This window comes from Schistocerca nitens, chromosome 4 (assembly GCF_023898315.1).
Source record: "Schistocerca nitens isolate TAMUIC-IGC-003100 chromosome 4, iqSchNite1.1, whole genome shotgun sequence".
Taxonomy (NCBI): Eukaryota; Metazoa; Arthropoda; class Insecta; order Orthoptera; family Acrididae; genus Schistocerca; species Schistocerca nitens.
In genome coordinates, this window is record NC_064617.1 from 701,404,299 (window position 1) to 701,424,811 (window position 20,513).

Here is a 20,513-nt window from a genome sequence, read left to right on the forward strand (position 1 = left end):
CTGAGGCTGAAGGATCTCTGGAAGATTTTTAGCATAAAAACACTGTGCCTCAATCAGTAATGAAGACCCTGAAGCCCATATTCAGAGATCTAGCCCATCCAAATCTGTTTAAAAGGTGTTTGCATGGCAAAACACAAAATGTCAACGAATCATTCAATAATCTTCTTTGGACTCGTCTGCCAAAATGTATATTTGTTGGGATAAAAAACCCTACAGTTAGGAACCTGAGACACTGTAATTACATTTAATAGTGGAAGCAGCAGCAGATTGAGAGCACTCTAAAACCTAGGAGTGATTTTGGGAAAGCATACAGTGGAAGGACTTCACAAAGTGGATATGACAAGAGTGAAAAAAGCTGAGGTTTCAGCAAAAAATATGACCAACAAGGCTAGAAAAAGAAGACAGCTGTTACTTGATAGCACTGGTGGTAAAGATGGCCTACAATATGGAGCAGGGTGTTTTTAATAACATCATGTAACAATAAAGGCAAGAAGTTTCATATGAAAACTTTAAATGTCCTTTCAGTTTGTACATTTTTCACTACAAATGCCCCATTTTCTCAGAAACAATTCATCTTATTGCAATGAAACTTAAACAAGTTCCTCCACAACCATCCAGTAAGCCATGAATCTATAATCATGAATATACATTCAGCTGAGTTAAATTTGTGTACATTTATCACACAATTTTAACAAAAATATAAGCATTGAGCAAAAAAATTATAAAACCTGCTGTATCGAGGGTGGGGGAAAAAAAACCTTCCACTGTACATCAATAGAATAAAGAGACTATTAGTAAACATATGATATCAATTTCAAATCTATATCTCCAACAATCTCCGAGATAACGGGTGATTAACACTGTTGATTTACCGTGGGGGAGATTGGGCCCCAGGTCTCTCCTTAAAGATATAGTTTTGCTAAATGTTAGCATTATAAATCTCAGATATACTAAAATATCTATAAACCTAGCCAAAGAGGTACCAGTTGGCAGACAGAGGTTTGCAGAAGAATGCTACGGAAACATATTTTGCCTGCAAAAGAGGCAACTTAAAGTCTTCATTTGAACATTTCTCAAATACTAATATTACGAAATTAAATATTTGGAAGAGAGGGAAAATACTTGAGAAAGAACAAGTTGTTTCACTACAAGTTTGCTTAGCAAGTATGAAATTCCCATATAACTCCAGTGGGAGACACAAACAAGAAATGTGTTTTACATCACTGAGACTCAAAATCCCAAGAAACCATATCCATACATACATCAATAAATAGATTACTTCCACCAACATACACCTCTAAAAATGCAGGCAACAGTAAAATTAAAGAAAGTCAGCCTTACACAGAAGAGTAATAACAACTGTTCTTCACAGGCACCTCCTCAATTACTTAAAACAAGAGGTGGATGTCTATGGTACTCTGGGACCAACTGCAACATACTGTGCAGATGGCCTGCAGTACACAAATGTGGAAAACAGTGAAAGAACTGTCAGTGCTTACTGAGTGTATAAATAATGAGATAGTAAGAATCCAACAATACAGCAGAACCTCAATTATCTGACCTTCGATTAACTAACTTCTTGGATTATCCGACCCTGTGTCTCGCCATCTGTCAGTGTGCTGCACCAGAGAATGCTATGTTATTGATCAATTTTACTCCTGTCACAACATGTGTCCATCTGAGCCATGCTCCACATGCATGCTCAGCTGACTGACTGCAGTTTTTGCTTTATTGTGCTCTTTAATCTTCTATTTTATCTGTGCACTTTTTAAGTTTATTATTGTATTCCTTTTAATTTTAAAGTTGCAATGTAACTTTATTCAGTTTATTAAGTTGTGGTTATGTTGTGTAAGGGATTCTGAAAGTGTAAAAATGCTACAAATCCGAAAAGGAAATGTGTTGTGTGTACAATTGAACAGAAACTACATTTTCTGCAAAAACTTGACAACCATTAGTAAGTTACTAAATTAGCCTCTGAAATGGGTGTTGGAGTGGCAACCACTAAAGACTGGAAAAAGAACCGAAAAGACCTTGAAGTTTTTAATTAACTGTAGATAGTGAAAATGCTTTAAAAACTGCAAAAGCATTGAAAAACCAAAACTTGAGTTCTTGGATGACACAGTATGGGTTTGGTTTTGTCTGGGAAAATGAATAGGGGCCCCACATTGAGGCCCTATCATAAAAGAAAATGCTTTTCAGTGCAGGATGTGGGCGGGAGGGCGGGGGGAGGGTGAAGAAGAAAAATTCCAAGCAAGTGAAGACTGGCTTCACTGGTGGAAAAATCTTCACAGTGTCAGGTTGCTATTTCAGAAGAAAAATTTTCTTCTGATGATGCTGTAGATAGGGAGTTTGCTGAAAATTTTGAAAAAAATAGTCTAAGAAAATAAACAGATAGCAGATCAATTATACAACATTGGTGAGATGGGGCTGAACTATAAAATGCTCCCTCAAAGAATCCCTGCCTCAAAGAATGAAACGGCCACAGGAAATAAATTAGCAAATACAGGGTGTCCATTGCAACATGCAGCAACAGAAGTGGTGACCATAAATTTCGTTTGATATCGGCAAATGTAAGAAACCAAGAGCTTTCAAAAACATAAACATATCAGCACTTTCTGTTTACTACAAAGCTCAAAGCAGTTAATGGAAATTTATTTAAAGATTAGTTTTTGATGCATTTGCTCCAGATGTTAAAAATTACTTGAAGTCAGAAAACCTACCACCCTGTGCAAGTGTACTGTTAGACAATGCTCCAAACCACCCTTCTCAAGACACCCTTCTGAGTCTGAAAAACAACTAGGTGACATAAAAGTTAAGTTTTTGCTCACCTCCCTCCAGCCCTACCCTGTGTGACTTGATTAATCCAACCAGTGGACCAGGGGGTGAGTGAGTGGTTAAAACAACATTACAGGAAGGAACACATCAGTGTTTTGTTACAGGAAATGCAAGTGTGTTGTGATCTTTTTTGAGGTAATGAAAAGCCTGAACATAAAAGATGCAATTTACACAGTTGCTCAAGCTGAGGAAGAACTTCAGAAAAACACTCTACAAAAATCATGGAACACAAACTTCCAGAAACTAATGAGTGAGACATTGCAGATTTGCAAACTCTTCAAATTCTGATATACGACCTGCCGACACAGAGGAATGGCTAGCAGAAGGTGACATTGCTACTGTTATCAATGAAGGATATGAAAATGATCAGATGATGAGGAAAAGGAATACAATGAAAAGATCAACCACTGTACAGCAAAGGATGCATTTGAAACTGCCCTCAATTCAGAAAACCGCTGCAGCTACGGATATATTGTGAGCAAAGAAGTGGTGTGATGCAGCTGCAAAATCAACGTTTAAGAAATTAAAACCAAAGAACATTTTACACTTTTCAAATACATTTTCCATGTCTAAAATTTTCCGTGTTCCTTTCTCTTTATTAGAAACATAATTTTTCATTTAATTTTGATTTATTACATTGTTTTGAGCTCTGTGAATGACTTGTTTCATTCCCCTCTGATTAATTGCCCTTTTTAGCATTCTGACCACCCTAAGTCCCAACAGTGCGAGTTAACCGAGGTTCAACCATATGTCATTACTGGTGCAAGGAAAACAAGTACATGGGCAATAGCTTTGTGGCACAGGTCAAAAATGACAATGATAATATCAAAATAAAGGCACAATATTCATTGCAAAAATGAAAAAGAATGATGAAGGCAACAAACACATAATCTATAAAACAATCAATGTTCCAAAAGCGAAAGAACATTAGATGATGATTCTGAAAATGGAGAAATAGATAAGGAACTATCTACAAGTTAAAAGAGCATAACTACCTGTTGCACTTTTCTTGGTTTTTAGCAGGAAGTGATGCAACAAGCAAACCAACAGAACAACATGAGATTCACAAAGTAATGGCTGCTACAGTACCACACAGAGTATTGTTACTATTAGATCTTTGAGGTAGGCAGCAGATGGACATAAAACACTTTTAGCCCAAGGACATTTGGGAACAAAACACAACTAGCCCAACAACATGCCACTTCTACAAGTTCACCATAAAGTACGGGACAAAACAGTAATTACTTTTCCTGGCACTTTTTACTTTTCCTGGCACATTAAGTTTTATATTACACATGTGGTCAAGCATGGCACTTTGAGGAATGTAACATCACCACACTTAGGTAATAAAAATTAAACTCACAAACACATTTACCATTGACTTCACAGAATTCAACTGAACAGTTTAAAACAAAAAAAAAAAAAAGTAAGAGAATTTTTTAAAAAAGTGTTCAGGAAATTGTCTGCTGTAGTAAGGCCTACCTGTCCTTTCTTAAGTGGAAGGAGAAGAAGTGTGGGGGGCAGGGGGGGGGGGGGGGGGGAGAAGGGAGGCATATGAAAATGGATCGGATGCAGTGTAAGGAAGGGAGTGTTGGAAATGTGAAAGAATGTTTTAACTGAGATAATAATTACTAAACTCTTGAGCATCTTGAAGAAATAATAATGTAGTTACCAGCATAGTTGCTTGTCTGATAGAATCATTTTCAGAATCTTCTTGGATAGAATCCTGAAAAAAAATAACTGAATTGGTTAGAATCCAGAATGGAAAATCAAAAATGCAAAATTCTAAGTACTATCAATAGATACATGTAAAAGCAGAAAAATCTGTCCTTGCTTTTGGAACTATTTGTCTGTCCACTGGAGAGGAAAGAGGTATAGGTTTGGCAGGGAAAGTTATAAAGGCAGGACTGGTCACTCATAGCTTTGGTTGAGAGGGGTGAACCTGTTGTGAAACTGAAAGGGAACAAAGTTATTGAGGAAAATGTCAGAGAGAGAGCAGTAGCTCTTCATGCATTCCAACGGGTAGTGACTAACATTAAGAAAGCACAATCTTCTACACTGTAACATGAGGTTCTACACAGATAGGCCTTCGCTGTCCCATTTGTATTCTGGAGGCAAACAAACAAGCACATACTTCACAAAAATTGCTTGCAATTCTGTCTTGCCCTTTCTTTGGTCCACAAAAATCACAGAACTGTATGCTGTTCTCTTAGGGTACACACCAGTATTACATCTGTCATCTTGCACTGGCTGCAGTTCACCAGATTACTGTGTGTAGGCCATCTTACATCTGACCTCTGTTGTCACCATATAGAAACGCAGTGGCATGAAATTAAAATGGTATACAATATTTTAGTGATTGTGACTTATTTATTGACTCTCATCACCATACATTAATAATTCAGACAATTCTCAACAGACATATTCTGTGTAGACAATTCTCAACAGACATATTCTGTGTGTGTGCGGGGTGGGAGAGTTGCAATCTCACCTCAAGGGAAGTCAATAGCACAAAAATGCACCAAAGTAACCTGGTCATACAACCACTCACATCTCAGCCAGATTTCTCGACATTGCCAACTACACCCCACAATCACTTAGCCAATGGATGTACACTTGAATCCCATCTGCTCAAAAGAATATTCCTGTCAATAAAATACCTAGTACATATATGAATGTGTGTATGTAACCTAATCTCCCTTACAAATCAACAACACCTTTTGCAACCTCACGATGTTACTTAGCCATATGTTGATTATGCCTCAATCCTGTCTCACATGGAATAAGATTCGCTGTAAGCTTACTTGCTGGCTTATGCAATGACTCCCTAGCAGGCTCTGTCGTCTGCTAGCCAGCTGTGCATACTTTCCGTCATTGCTCTGGTGCTGTTTCCCTTGTAAGGTTCCCTGAATGCTTAAAAAAATTTATTCTCACACACTTATAGCTTCATTAGTCATCTTCAGGATGAACTTCCTATCATTTTGTTTAGGGTCATGGTGGTTGTGATATTTCGAGATTAAGTAAACTACTTGAGAAATGCAGCAACAAACTGAAATAGTCTTTACACTTTAAAGTCTGTACTATCTGCCTCCAGTCTTCACAAAATGGACTGTACGTAGAGCACCCTGATCTGACTGCAAGCACCAATGAAAATGCCACAATGAAACGAAGGGATGAGAACGATACAATCCATAGCCAAGCTTTTCTCAAAATACGTTTTTAGTGTTAGTTCAACAACTATTGAACAGAAGAAGCTAATGCGAAAATATTTTAACTTTGACTCACTACATGGCAGAGCAGTTCACACTTGTTATTCTCATACGGTGAGGAAGTAGTCTTTTGTGTTTGTGTGACACAACCCAAAGCCACAGTCAAACTGTGCTGGCAAAGAAGAGGCTGTTTCCACGCATAACCAAAAAAGAAGATTTCATGACCGAAATGGCCAGTTCTGAAGAAGTTATTCATCCAGTCATCCAGTAGAAGTAGTTATTGTCCCTCTGATGAATATTCATCTTTAAAAATGACATAGTAAGTTGAAAATACTTACTTTTTTAAACATTTAAAACATTGAGGCTTAGGACTGTATCTGCGTAAAATATTATTGCATAATTATAACTATTATATACTCGCTAATTAAAATACGTATGTGTAAATCATGAACAAATTATACTTCTCCTATTAATTACTGCATTATTGGTAATAATTTTAATATTATAAGGCTATTTGTGTAACATATTAAGGCATGTTATATGGGGTAAGCGGCTTTGGTCTTTCTCATCCTGAATACTTTGTTTGGCTTAGGATGCTGACGAATGTAAAAGGTCTCCCAATCTCCCGAAGTATCACCTACTAAAGAACCTGAAGGTAGAAAAAAAAGAAGAAATATGTGCAATTGGAAAAAAGAAAAATGTAAATATCATAGAAATTCTGGCAGAGTGTACAGATCTGATAAAACAGGAGTAACTGTTGGTGCTAAAATTCGTGGTTCTGGATGAAAATGTAAAAACAAGTGTTGGAGCAAGATTTATGAATGTGTAGAGCAGATATTCCATTCTTTTTGCAATATGGGTGATTTCAACTGCCAAAATAATTACCTTCTAAGCAATATTAAGATGAAACAAGTGCAAAGGAGGTAACTATGATTAATGAAAATCTAAAATTAATTTTTTTTATTTCATGTACTTTTTATAAATAAAATATAATTATTTTGATTAATATAGCTTACTTTTTTAGGTACCCAAAGAAAAGGAAAAGCACAGTTTCGTGGCGAATGGTTACTTTTTTGTACCAGGTTAAAGTTAATGGCTGTAATATATTGGTATGCGGAGAAGCAGTTTTAAATGTACATGGGCTTCAGAACAAGCAATGATGACTTAAGAACTTACAAAAACACTTGCGTGATGGGCACTCCATTTCTCCTAAAGACAGAAGAGGTATTTAAAGATTAATTTAATGTTGCTTCCCAGAAAAACCATAATTTTATTCTATTCTGCTTATTTGGAGAGGGTATGATGGGGTGGAACAGCTGTAGAAGTAGAAGCAGGTGAAGGACAGCAACAAGGAAACAGAGGCCTGAGAGATTGTGGGAATGAATATACTTCACTGTCATGTCTCATCAGCACAATTCACATTATCTGAATAACCGTGTTCCTTACATGGGTGCCACAGTTCAGCAATCACTATTCATCCAGATGGATAATTTATTAGCTGACGTTATCATGTAGAATGCTGTGCAATGCTTGCAGAAAAGTGGGTAGACCATGAGACAGCTTTCACAGGTGGTCTTGCCTCTGACATGGTTGAAAGTGCCAATGACAGAGCTGAAATAGGAAGTGGTGGTGGACAACTGCACTACACAGTCATTAGCTGTCCAGCTTACCATTAATCACATACACCCTGGGCACTCCACAGTTATATTACTCATGCCACCAAATGTGGTAACTTCTTTTTCTACACTCAACACTAGCATCAAATTCATACAGCAACTTAGTTTGTTTACTATTGAACAGCTGTTGTTAATTCTTATTCTTTTATATGCTTGTTCTAGTTACATTTATCATCTATCTATAATCCTTAGTATTTCACAAAGCTTTTGGCTGGCAGTATGTATGTTCCTGCAGCAGTGTTGCTGTTCCATGTAATGGGTAGAATAATGCTACCGTGCTTATGTACATATATGGTTGTTTTAATAAAGGAGAAAAAAAAATTTGTTTACTGAAATAATAAGCCCATTGCATTTATCCTCTATGCAATGCATTGAATCTTTCTGATACAGTTCTCCAGCAATAAGTCTCTTGCATACATGCCCAGATTATCAGCAAACTGTAGTATGTGAGTACTTCCATCAAATATACTGTATCATGAAGTTATAACAATGGAAAATCTAGGATGGAATGTAACAATATACTGAAAAGGACAGTTGCTACTCACCATACAGCAGTGATTCTGAGACACAGAAAGACACAACAAAAAAACTGTCAGAAAGTTAGCTTTCGGCCAACAAGATCTTTTGACAAAGGCCTTGTTGGCTGAAAGCTAACTTCCTGACAGTCTTTTTGTTGTGCCTTTCTGCGACTCAGCATCTCTGCCATATGGTCTGTTGTACAAGTGATGAAAGGTAATAGGCTAAAATTGATTTATTGGTCATTCATGGTCTAAGAAGTATACCACAGAGCTAAATTATCAGCAACCTCTCAAATACTAACATCAGACCAGTGCTGAAGTCTTCTACGATGGCATGTGGTTGTAGCTTCCGTCTAAAGGAGGCCAATGACACAGTGTTGCATCCTTTTTTAGTATTTACATATATTGCAAAGATGTACTTATTGTTCTCAAAGCTCATCAATTTCTGCTGCAAGTAAACAAGTATACTAACCATACTTTTGTATGGTATGACATGGAATATAAAGTGCATTTCTGGAAGTAAATTATTACTTTTGTACCATTGTTACAGTTTTTGCTTTATCATTCTTTTGAGCACTTTATGCAAACATGCAAGCAATGTTCTTCCTCTGTATGTTTCAGTGTACATATCAATTCTTATTTGTTTTTTGTATGAGAACAATCTGACCCAGTTTCATATGTAAAGGACATAAATGTTTTCCACTTACAGTTCAGAACTTTGCATTTGAATATCATCAGGTCTAGGCACAGTAATTTCATCAACACTCTATGTATTCTTGTGCCATGAAAACTTTACAGAGGATAGGTTCCATTTTTTGGTTACTTCCTCTATTTTTCTTGAACAACCTGTGGTAGTATCATACCCTGACGAACATACAGTAATATTTCAATTATTCACATTGGACTAGAAAAGTTTCTCCTCTGACCAATTTGAATCTAAGCAAATGAGATTTCTTTACTGATGTTAAAGCAAAACATTTTCCATTTGTCTCATAGGATTAGCTTACAGAAAACCAACTAACTATATCGTATGTTCCATGGGTGGTGTAATACCACTTTTGGAACATTGAAAGGAGAGTTGGAAAATCTGCTTCATTTCAGGGCACACTGAGAGGTAGTCTAAGCATTCTTGGAAAATGTTACTCAGCTGGTCAAATTATATATGGCATTATGCAATGAAGAATCATTATATTGTGGTTAGTCAGGCATGTGAGGCGCACTGAGTGCATATGATGATAGAACACGGAAGCTTTGTATGTAGACAAGTTATGGTTAGTCTGCATATGTCTCTGCAACGTCAGCATAATGGTAGAGAGACTGCTTGTCACTGTAAATGTGGCATCCATGGCCATACAGGATGTATCAAAGGAAATTTAATGTTATTGTTAATGTGAAGATATGTTGCTGATGGATTACTCCAGGAATTTACTATGACCGCCCCCAAACTGTCAGATTGCATGAACAGGCATCCACTATGCAGTTGCCAAACTAGATCTACAGTATAACTCCACGACTTTAAGGCCTGCTACACTGCAGGAGTTAATTGGATCCTCCCAGCCAGTATGATTTTGCGTAACTCCAGAAAAGCGGGAAGGGGGTTGCTTTGTTTTCCATATAGTTTCACGATTTCAATAAGGCATCCTGTCAGACACAATTCACCTTATTTTCTCCCCCACCACCCAAATATAGAAGTCTATTTTATTTCATCTGATTTGCTTATTATTACTATGCTCTTCAGTGCCATCAATGTTTCTTTATTATTGCCCCCACTCCCTGCCCTTTTCTTTTTTTTCTTCTTCTTCTAAGCTGACACTGGCTCAGTGCTTACTGACTTACTGACTTACTGATCTGCCATGTTTAGCCTTTCTAAAAGATGAAGGAAATCACCTCATGGGTTACCATAATCTTAGCCTGGGATGACCTGCTGTTCCCACCCCCATGCCCTTCCCCGAAACAAAAAAGTCTCCACAACTTGTCAAGTTTTCCTCTTTTCTCATCCTAAAGATGGAAGTTAAGAGAACAGTTTCATTGGTATTCGTTTATTGTACCTGCACTGGTAGTTGCGCCTCCTGAAATTAAGTGCTGGCCTGAGAGTGTGTTCCTATTAATTTAATACATTTCTGAGTGGGATCTTCATTTTTACAGGTACATCTTTCAACCACCAGAGTGAACTGAAGGCTTATCTCTACAATGTGAGGTACATCATATGAGTCCCCAATATTTCTGAACAGTGTACTACTTATGATCTTGTTGTCTCACCTAGTAATTTGAGCTAATACAAAGTTCTTTCGTTTCCAGATAGGTGACATCATCAAAAAAGTTGGACATTTCCATTTTGATAAGTGTCATTCTCATCAAGATTGGGATGATAGGTGTAACACAAATCAAAATGTTACCTTTGTGGCAAGATAACTTTGCAGGAAATCTGTGGATACGTATCACAGTACTTGTGTTTCATGTATTATACTGCAAATCACAAACGTGCATTTTTCTTGAACACCTGAAGCACAAAATACTCTGATAACTAAAATATTTTTGTCAGCACATACTAGAAATTTTCACACAAAGTTATACGGTTGCAACAAGAAAGGCAAAATTATTGAGACTGTCACGACAGAAATAAACTACTAACCTCATGGTGACATTTGGGACAGTTGCCGAGTACATAACACAAAGTAAGTTGTTACCAGATCGCAATGAGTGACATTTATGATATTCTGAACACCAGTAACTCTCTAAAGCATGAGAAACACTAGAGCTCACAGTATGCTGATAGAATGTACGCAGCATATCCATACGCTTCATTCCAGGTGTGCGATTCAACATGAACTTCCCCATTTCCAGATCAACTAATAGAACACTGTAACATATACAAAAGAAACAATTACACTGAGTATTGTCAATCTGTACAAGGATAAAAACATTACGACAGAGAGTTAGACAATTTTGCTCAGAGGAGTTACATGAATAAAATACAATTAAAACCAGAAATTTTGTAAGCAAACAACACTGAAATAATAACAACAATAATAATAATAATAAGACACCACCTAAGTGGCTTGTGTGACCTAACCTACCCTGAGTAAATGGGATTTAGTTTAACATGGAATCCAGACCATTAATCATCCCTGGTGAATCTTCACATCACACGGGGTGAAGGCTAGGTTAAAGCCAGACTGAAATATTCTGTGGTCCAATCAGATTTCGTTACCACAACCCAGTGCTCGATATGCATAAAAAAAAGAGGTTCCAGTACTGTGACTTCTTTGGGGGGGGGGGGGGGGGACTATTTATTACATGTCTTAAAACATTATTTTAACACTTTTCTGTGCATTTTAAAAGTGTGAATGCAACAACTGTACTGGTAAAATATGAAGTTATATTGTACCACATCTCAGAATCTATGCTTCCGATTTCCCCCCCCCCCCCCCCCCATCAGAGGAACCAACATGAAGTATCAAGGCAATTGACACAAATCAAGCACTGCTGCAACCTATCACTTTCCTATCATGTACTTTACCATAAGACCATCAGACCTGACAACAATCAAATCACAATCATACTATGGCCTTGAGTTACAAAATTTGAATCCTCATTGTATTTCATCACTTGCATTTTATAGGGAAAGGAAGAAGAGATGGTGGAATAAAGGTATTAAGTTAAATCCTAAATGTCTTTACAGTTTCTCGTGATATATGGGAATTTGACACTGGCCTATTTGTCAGATGGAGATGTTAAACTTGATTGCCTCACTGACACCATACGATGGCTGTTCAAAAAAGTAAGGTACATTCGATTAATGATCTTTTGTTTGTTGTTGTTATGTTGGTACACATGTCCCAAACATATGCACAGTTTCAAGTGTACAGCATACTTCGTTTGTTTTTGACAGATAGAAAGGTTATATGTGTTTTTGTGAGCTTGGTGATTGCATCAAATTTTTTGTGAAAAATGGTATCAAGTGCTTAAAATGTTGACAGTGCCATATGGTGAGTCTGCTCTAAGTAAAAAAAAAATGTTTACAAGTGGTACAAGCTCTTCCAAGATGGCCAAGAAGATGCCAATGACGAACCTCAATCTGGACACCACAGCACTTCAACAACAGATGATAACATCGAAGCTGTGAAGAAAATTGTTTTGGAAAATTGTCAAATTACCATAAGAGAAGTTGCTGAGGATGTCAGCATATCAGTCAGCTCGTGTCATTCAATTTTTTCAGATGTCTTGAGCATGAGACGTGTGTCAGCGAAGTTTGTTCCAAAACGTCTCAATTTTGATTAGAAGAACCGTCGCATGAGCTTCGCTCAGGAGCTCTTGAATGACATCAATTACGATCCTGATTTGCTCAAAAGGGTCATAACTAGTGACAAAACATGGGTTTATGGTTAAGATGTCAAAACCAAAGCCCAATCGTCACAATGGAAGCATCCCTTAGAGTCAAGACCAAAAAAAAGCATGCCAAGTTCGATCAAATGTCAAAATTTTGGTCCTTGTTTTTTAAATTACCGTGACATAGTGCATAATGAATTTTTGTTTCAAGGTTGTACAGTCAATAAGGAGTATTACCTTAATGTTATGTGCCATTTGTGAGAAGCAGTATGCAAAAAACGTCCGGAATTGTGGAAAAATAATTCATGGCTTTTGCATCACGACAATGCACCTGCTCATTCATCATTGCTTGTGAGAGTTTTTTAGGCCAAAAACAACACGACAATCATGCCTCAACCACTATATTCACCGGATTTGGTCCACTGCAACTTTTTCCTGTTCCCAAAACTGAAGAGACCTATGAAAGGACAAAGATTTTCAATGATTGAGGAAACAAAAACTGCATCGCTGGAAGTACTCAAGGCTGTACCAAAAAGTGCTTATGAGAAGTGCTTTGAGGATTGGAAGAAGTGTCGGCACAAGTGTATTGTATCTGACAGGGATTACTTTGAAGAGGACAACATGAATATTGATGAATAAATAAAGATGCGGCATCTGGATGAATTGCCGGAACTTCATTCATCTGTATTTCATTATCAGGTAAACATGATCATTTATATCGCAGAGTGTGGAGTAGTGCTACTTACTGGCTTGTTTTGATTTCAGGTAAAGAGCAGAGATTGTGCAAATATATTATGTAAGAAAGCTTTTTTGTCCTTGTATCGTATTTCTGCTTCCCAACTTAGGAGTGCTACTTCAATCTGTTTACTAAAGGAGAATTTTCTCCTTTGACAAGTGTGGTGGTAGGAGAGAAATCTACGTAAGTGAAACTGTGAGAAAGTTATATATTTTTAGAGAGTGCTTTGGAGCTCAAAACTGCAACAACATTATTATGAAATATTCACATTCTTTATTTAAAGTGGAAGTTTGAACTACATCTGCCATGTTTTCCCCACCCAAGGTCACTCATATCCGTTTTGTGACTGTGATTTTACCCACACTGAGCAGAAGAAAAGAAAGATGATAGTGTCAACACACCAAATCAGCAGCTTAAGAATATCCACAAAAGTGCTGGTAATATATGTCTCTGAAGTGCAATCCCCAATAAAAGATTACAAAACCACTTTCTCCAGTTTGAGAGAACCTGTTTCTCTGACAAACAACCAAGGCATGTGGAAACTGATGGCATATAAAATCACTATGTGCCATAAGAATTATGTGATTGTAAGCAAAACTGCAAGTGGTCTGGCCACTGATATATTTCAGTTCCGACGGAAGCAGATTTTTAATCATTGGTTGCTTAAATGTGCTTTTAAAGATGACACTAATGAAAGCTCCTAGGGCAAAGGAGATTAGGAAGTATGTAGCATCAACTTTGAATAACAGATACAGATATATGAAACGCAAACAGAGAAACATGTTGATTCAGAAACTGAAGTCTGGGACACAGATTAAAAACATGAATGTATTATTAACACTATTTTAAACCATTTAAGTCAAAATAAACACTGTTTCTATCTTGCTAACTTAATTTGAGCTCTCTTATTGTGAAGTTGCACAAACTGGAATACAGTGACTTCCAAAACACCAAAAAACAAAATTTTAAACATTTTCTCACACTTAAACCATTCACTGAATTTCATTGATGTGAAACAAGGTTATATATACATCTACTAGTTAGATGCACACAAAATATCAGTATAACAAACTAAATAGTTCTAGAATTTAATATAGTACGAAAATATAAAAAAATTTGCTCACCAAACAGCAGCAGGAGAAAACACACATAAAAGATATGGAAATGCGCAAGCTGCAGAAGGTCTGAAGGAAAAGAAAGGACAAAGAAAAAGGGCTTGTGAGGTTTAGGAAATATGGAGTGTCATGGAAAAGTTGCCAAGAACCCTGGGCCAGGAGACACTTGCTGTATAGAATGAGGAGGAAAAATTAATTGTTGTTACCTCCACCGGACACTGGAAAACCTGAGAACTTATTGGTGGAAGATAGGGTAAAAGCAAGACAGAGATTACTGAAAAACAATCATATGAAAGTCAGTAACAATGGAAAGCTAAGTCCATTATATATGATAGACAGGTGGCGGAGTGGGAGAAAAACAGACAGATCAGAAAATAAGATAGATGGAATAAAAGGGAGTGAAGAAAAATTACAGTTACTGAAAAGAAATGCTGAGACTGCAGAAATTAATGTAAATTTAGGTCAAGAGGGTGGCAAGAAACAAGCACGTTGCACTGACAGTTCTCACCTTCGGAGTTCTGAGAAATTGGTGTCATGAGGGAGAATCCAGATGGCAAGTGTCATTGAACAGGCACTGAGCTCAGAACCATACTGTAGAGCATGCTCAGTGACAGGACATTTTGTGTTACCAGTACACACACTATCTATGTCTACTCATCCTAACTGATAACTTGGCAGTAGTCACACCAATATAAAAGGCTGAACAGGGTTTATAGTGAGTGTAATGGGTGTAAGTGTAGATATTTCTATTGGTGACTGAGGATAGTGTACTGAAAAATATAGCTTCAGTATTTATGTCATTTGCAGACCAATATTACAAGTGGTATTTTTTTGGATGAGTAGTACCTTCAAGTACACGTGACAAGAGCAAGGCATTAATGTTTATTTTCCCCTGGGCAGCAGATTAAGGGTTGAAGTGTGGACGCAAAATGGTCAGTCTATACAGACAGGCACATTCCACTTAAGAGGTGCAGCTATGGCCATGGTCGTAAAGTTTGTGAGCTGTTTGTGGGAACACTGTTCGGTGCAGGGAACAACATTCAACACACTGATGTGTACATATTACGGTACCACATATAAAAATATCTGCACTTGCACCTGTCACACCCTGTATAATAACTGGTACATGACGTGTCACTTCACAGATGGCTCCCTCTTTGATAGCATATTTTTTGCCAGATATAAGGCCTGTCCCCCCCCCCTCCACCACCCCCCTCCCCCTCCCCCCAAGAACCATGGACCTTGCCGTTGGTGGGGAGGCTTGCGTGCCTCAGCGATACAGATAGCCGTACCGTAGGTGCAGCCACAACGGAGGGGTATCTGTTGAGAGGCCAGACAAATGTGTGGTTCCTGAAGAGGGGCAGCAGCCTTTTCAGTAGTTGCAGGGGCAACAGTCTGGATGTTTGACTGATCTGGCCTTCTAACACTAACCAAAACGGCCTAGCTGTGCTGGTACTGTGAATGGCTGAAAGCAAGGGGAAAATACAGCCGTAATTTTTCCCGAGGGCCTGCAGCTTTACTGTATGGCATGGAGAGCTGCATCAAACCAGTCTAAGGACTGAAGACCACAACAACAACAACATAAGGCCTGTAGGAGTATGCATCCGCCTTACAGCTGGGACAGGGGTAGGAGCCACACGACAGGGAAATGAATGCAGAAGGAGCATGTGGTCTGACTATAGTTCAATTCTTTTATCTTGGCGGCTCGCGCATGCCCGCCCAGACGCGGGAGATTGCTGCGTTGCCTGTTGCACACGACGCACGTGCCAATAGAAGCGGCGCCATAGTATAGCATAGTTCGCAAGCTTACGTTTAGGGGGGAGCGCGCAGTTCATGAAGTAAAGCCACCACGGCCGCATTAACCCTTTCGCTGCTACAAAGACGTGCCCCCTGCATTCCGCGCTGTGCGCGATTTTGTCACTGCACTGCTCGCCTGTGCAGACACATCGTGTTCCGACTGCTTTGACACTCTTTTCATTCGGTTCCACAAAACAAAATTTATATTTTTACACATCTTCTTGACTGATACCTTCCCCCCATAAATGACTTAATTTTGTTTCGAACGCAGTTATTATGCAGCATTAAATATAGTAAACCATTGCACAAAATTTTGAAGAGTTTGCAGAGGTAAAAGTCCATAGAGTATACTTTCCGTATGGTCGATTTTAGTTGCCACAATGTTGAGAATGAAATGTGGACAAGATAACTAAATTTCATATAAAATTTACTGTATAACAATATTTCATTTAAGTACCACATAGGTGTCGTATGTAATATTGAGAAATATTCCGTCTTTCGCAACCATAACAAAAGTTTTATTTACGCTGAGCACGTTTGGCTTTATTTTAAAGCACTTCAATCAATCAAAAGGAAGTAGACAAAATACATTAAACAAAACTGTGGACTTACAAAAACATTAGAACTTGAATATACCGTCTATCAGTGAAGTGCTCAGAGCTATGTCAAATATAATTTTTGTGTGTGGCACACACAACCATCATTTATCTGCTAAAACACTGTTCAGGCAACATAACTGTTGAATATTGTGTTACCGCAGCACAAAACTACGAAAGGTGACTTGGCAATGGAGGAGACAAAATACTGTCCACTGAAGATGCTTCAAAAGAGAGAAACGCGTCTGGTCTAAATAAGTCGCTTATTACAGTTGCAGAAGAGGAATATATTTCAGTACCATTGGTAAAACTGCGACTGTGGAACAAAAAAAGAAAGAGAACATGAGTACCATTGTGTATGTGCCATACCTTTCATTGATTGAAGTGCTTTAAAATAAAGCCAAACGCGTCCGGTGTAGATAAAACTTTTATTACAGTCACGAAAGACGGAATATTTCTCAATATTACATGTGACACCTATGTCGTACTTAAATTGAATGAGATATTGTTATACAGTAAATTTTATATGAAATTTAGGTATCTTGTCCACATTTCATTCTCAACATTGTGGCAACTAAAATCGACCATACGGAAAGTATACGCTATGGACTTATACCTCTGCAAACTCTTATGCTGTATAATAACTGCGTTGAGAATTGAAACAAAATTAAGTCATTTATGGGGGGAAGGTATCAGTCAAGATGATGTGTAAAAATCTAATTTTTGGGCCAAATAGTTTTTGTAAAATCGAATGATAAGAGTGTCAAAGCAGTGGGAACACCATGTGTCTGCACAGGCGAGCAGTGCAGTGATGACAAAATCGCGCACAACGCGGAATGCGGGGAGCACGTGTCTGCAGCAGCAAAAGGGTTAATGAAGAGACAAAGCACTAAAAATTTAAAAAAAAAATGCATTCAAACGAATATAATTCGTGTAGTAAGGCACTTCCATATTGTTTTTAAATAATAAAAACATTAAGCACCACACAAGGTTTGAACTCATAACCTTCCACGTAGGAGCCGAACACCTTAACTGTTACGCCATCGCAACTCGTCTGACTACAGAATGCCATGAGGACTCTAACATGTGACGCAAAATACTGACAAACACTGTTGGTATGGCTATGAATTACTCACACTTCGTCGAAGTACAATAGGAAATAAACAATTACCACTGTTCTTTATTGCGAAAAAGCAGTTCGTGAGATTGATACAAACACCTTTCCTTGCTATCGCCTGAATTAGGAGTCTTATTGCTTGATTGGTTTAATTAATTAATAGAATATGACGCAATTGGTATCAAGAATGCTTTTTCTAAACTTTCTATAAAAGAGAGTCTGCTATCATGACATTGCTTTTGTTCTATTACTTTATTTATGACTGAACGTTTCTAAAACTGAAGACACTCGTCCATGCTCTGCACTGCAGTCGAGATCTGGCAACGTCGTTCTCTGTTCATTGGCCGACTGTGTTTTGTGACGTCAGATGCGCAGAATGAACCTAAACTCGGCCACCAAAATAAATGACGCGCACTTTAGTATACTGAGGAGATTGTGGGAGGGGGGGGGAGGGGATGAAAAGTTAGATAAATATGGTGGGGGAACGTGTTCGACAGAATGGACCTCACTTCAGGAAGTCATAGCCTTGCTGAAGTAGCTACTTAACACATTTCAGACAAGGTTACGCCGAGTAACAAGATGTATACTCTGAAGTTGAGTTTTGTAGGGATCAACAGTACCAGTATTGGATGATACTGCCTGGGAAATCTGCTTTCAAACTAGGTTAGTAGGATAATCTTGTACTGCGGAGGCTGAGGTGAGAATGGTGTACTGCTGTAAAGAGTCTGCATCTGAACAATACATTTGCCTCAAATGGCTAAGCTATATGGGAGGAAATGTTTGATATATAAAGAATGGCAACTGTGAAACTGTAAGTACTGTTGTATGTTTGTAGCTTTAATATGAACAGAAGTGGGTAGCTGACCCTCAATGAGTATAAGGTCAGCATCATGAAAAATGGCAAGAGTCAAAATAGGACCATGAGAAATTTAACTGGTAGACTGTGATTAGAGATTCCAAAATGAATCTCTAAATATAAAATTAATCTCTAAATACATTCTCTCAATTAAATTTAACACAGTCCTATTTCTGGGGATGCCACTTTCTTTGATGTTGAACTCATCCTCACTGAGGGTTTGTTACATAATTCTGTTCATATTAAAGTTAAAACAACGACAATACTTACATTTTGACAGTTGCCATCCTTGAAACATTCCCTCCCATGCTGCCTTGGCATCCAAGCCCTCAGTGAATGTAATTATCCCACCCAACTTAGTTCAAAAGCAGAATTTTTGGGCCATCACATCCAATCCTGGTACTGCTGACCCCCTTTTTAAAAAAACACTCCTTAGGAGTACACCTCATGTCTCTCAATACTCCTAGTCCTGAATAGAGGTTCATTCTGTGTGACATTTTTCTCACCACATCTAGACTAGCTTTTCACCCACCCCACCCCACCCCCAGGCCCCCTCTCCCCCCTAATCTCTGCAATTTCGTGATGTTGCCCTTTACTCCTAATGCACTCATTTCTCTACCCATGAGTGTACTCATTTCCCTACCCATGATTCCTGTGCCTGTGACTTTCCCTGCTGCAAGACTTGCCAGATGGATAGTCCTACCACCACCTATACCAGCCCTGTAACTGTCAAAACATACACTATCAAAGGGACAGCAATCTGTGAAACTAAACATTGTGTACCAGCCGATATGTACACACTGTTTAGCCTTCTGATTGGTATGACTACCATCAAATTATCAGTTAGGATGAATGGGTATAGATGGAGGGTATATGCTGGTAATACTCAGCTACATCTACATCTATACTCTGCAATGTGCACTGTGAAGTGTGGTGGAGGGTACTTTGTGTACCAGTGTCACTTCCCCCATTTCCAATTCCAATTGTGGATGGTTCGCAGAGATAACTATTGCTGGTAAGCATCCATGTGGGCTCAAACCTCTCGAATTTTATCTTCAGCATCTTTTTGAGATATATACTTAGGAGGAAGCAATATATTCACTGATTCTTCTAGGAATGACTCTCTCTCAGAACTTTAACTAACCACACCGTGATACAGAACAGCCATCTTGCAGAGTCTGCCACTGGAACTGGTTGATCATCTCTGTAGCACTTTTGTGTTTACTAAGTGAATCTTTAATGAAATGCACTGCTCTTCTTTGGATCTTCTCTGATTTCTCACAATCTTATCTGGTACAGACCCCATATAGGCAAGTAATATTCAAGTATCGGTCAAATGATGTTTTGTACTACCTCCTTTGTTGGCAAACAACATTTCCTGAGGATTCTTCCAACGAATCTCAGTCTGGTGTCTGCCTTTCCAGCAGAATAGTTTTAAGTGATCGTAGACTTTAAATCGGTCTGTATGCATACTCCTAGACATTTTACCGAATTAAGTGCTTCCAGTGATTGTTCTGCAACCATGTAATCAGGCAATGATGGGACTTTCTGTCTATGTGCATGCAATGTGTTACATCTGTTTACATAGAAGGTCAACTGCCACCTCCTGCACCAAGCATCAACCCTTTGAAGGTCTTCCTGCATTTCACTACAATTTTCTAGCATGCTCTGTCGCATGACAGTCGTAAACTCAGTGCCATCCAGATTCTCAGCCCTGACACCAGTCTCT

At 38.2% G+C, this 20,513-nt stretch overlaps 1 protein-coding gene across 2 annotated transcripts in view; it reads right to left on the reverse strand.

The window, feature by feature from the left end:
• Positions 1-20,513, reverse strand: part of LOC126252070 (protein fuzzy) — a 163,902-nt gene that overhangs the window by 34,752 nt on the left and 108,637 nt on the right. Inside the window, exons 7-9 of one of the 2 annotated variants that reach the window (XR_007545826.1) lie at positions 10,871-11,098; positions 10,498-10,738; positions 4,474-4,561 (exon numbers count right to left, since the gene is read on the reverse strand). Coding sequence is in view for 1 of the 2 variants with exons in the window: in XM_049952917.1 (XP_049808874.1) it covers positions 4,508-4,561; positions 10,871-11,098 (282 nt within the window). In the remaining variant the exon portion in view is untranslated. Of the gene's footprint in view, positions 1-4,473; positions 4,562-10,497; positions 10,739-10,870; positions 11,099-20,513 lie in introns of those variants that run through there. The other variant, XM_049952917.1, reaches the window with a different exon arrangement.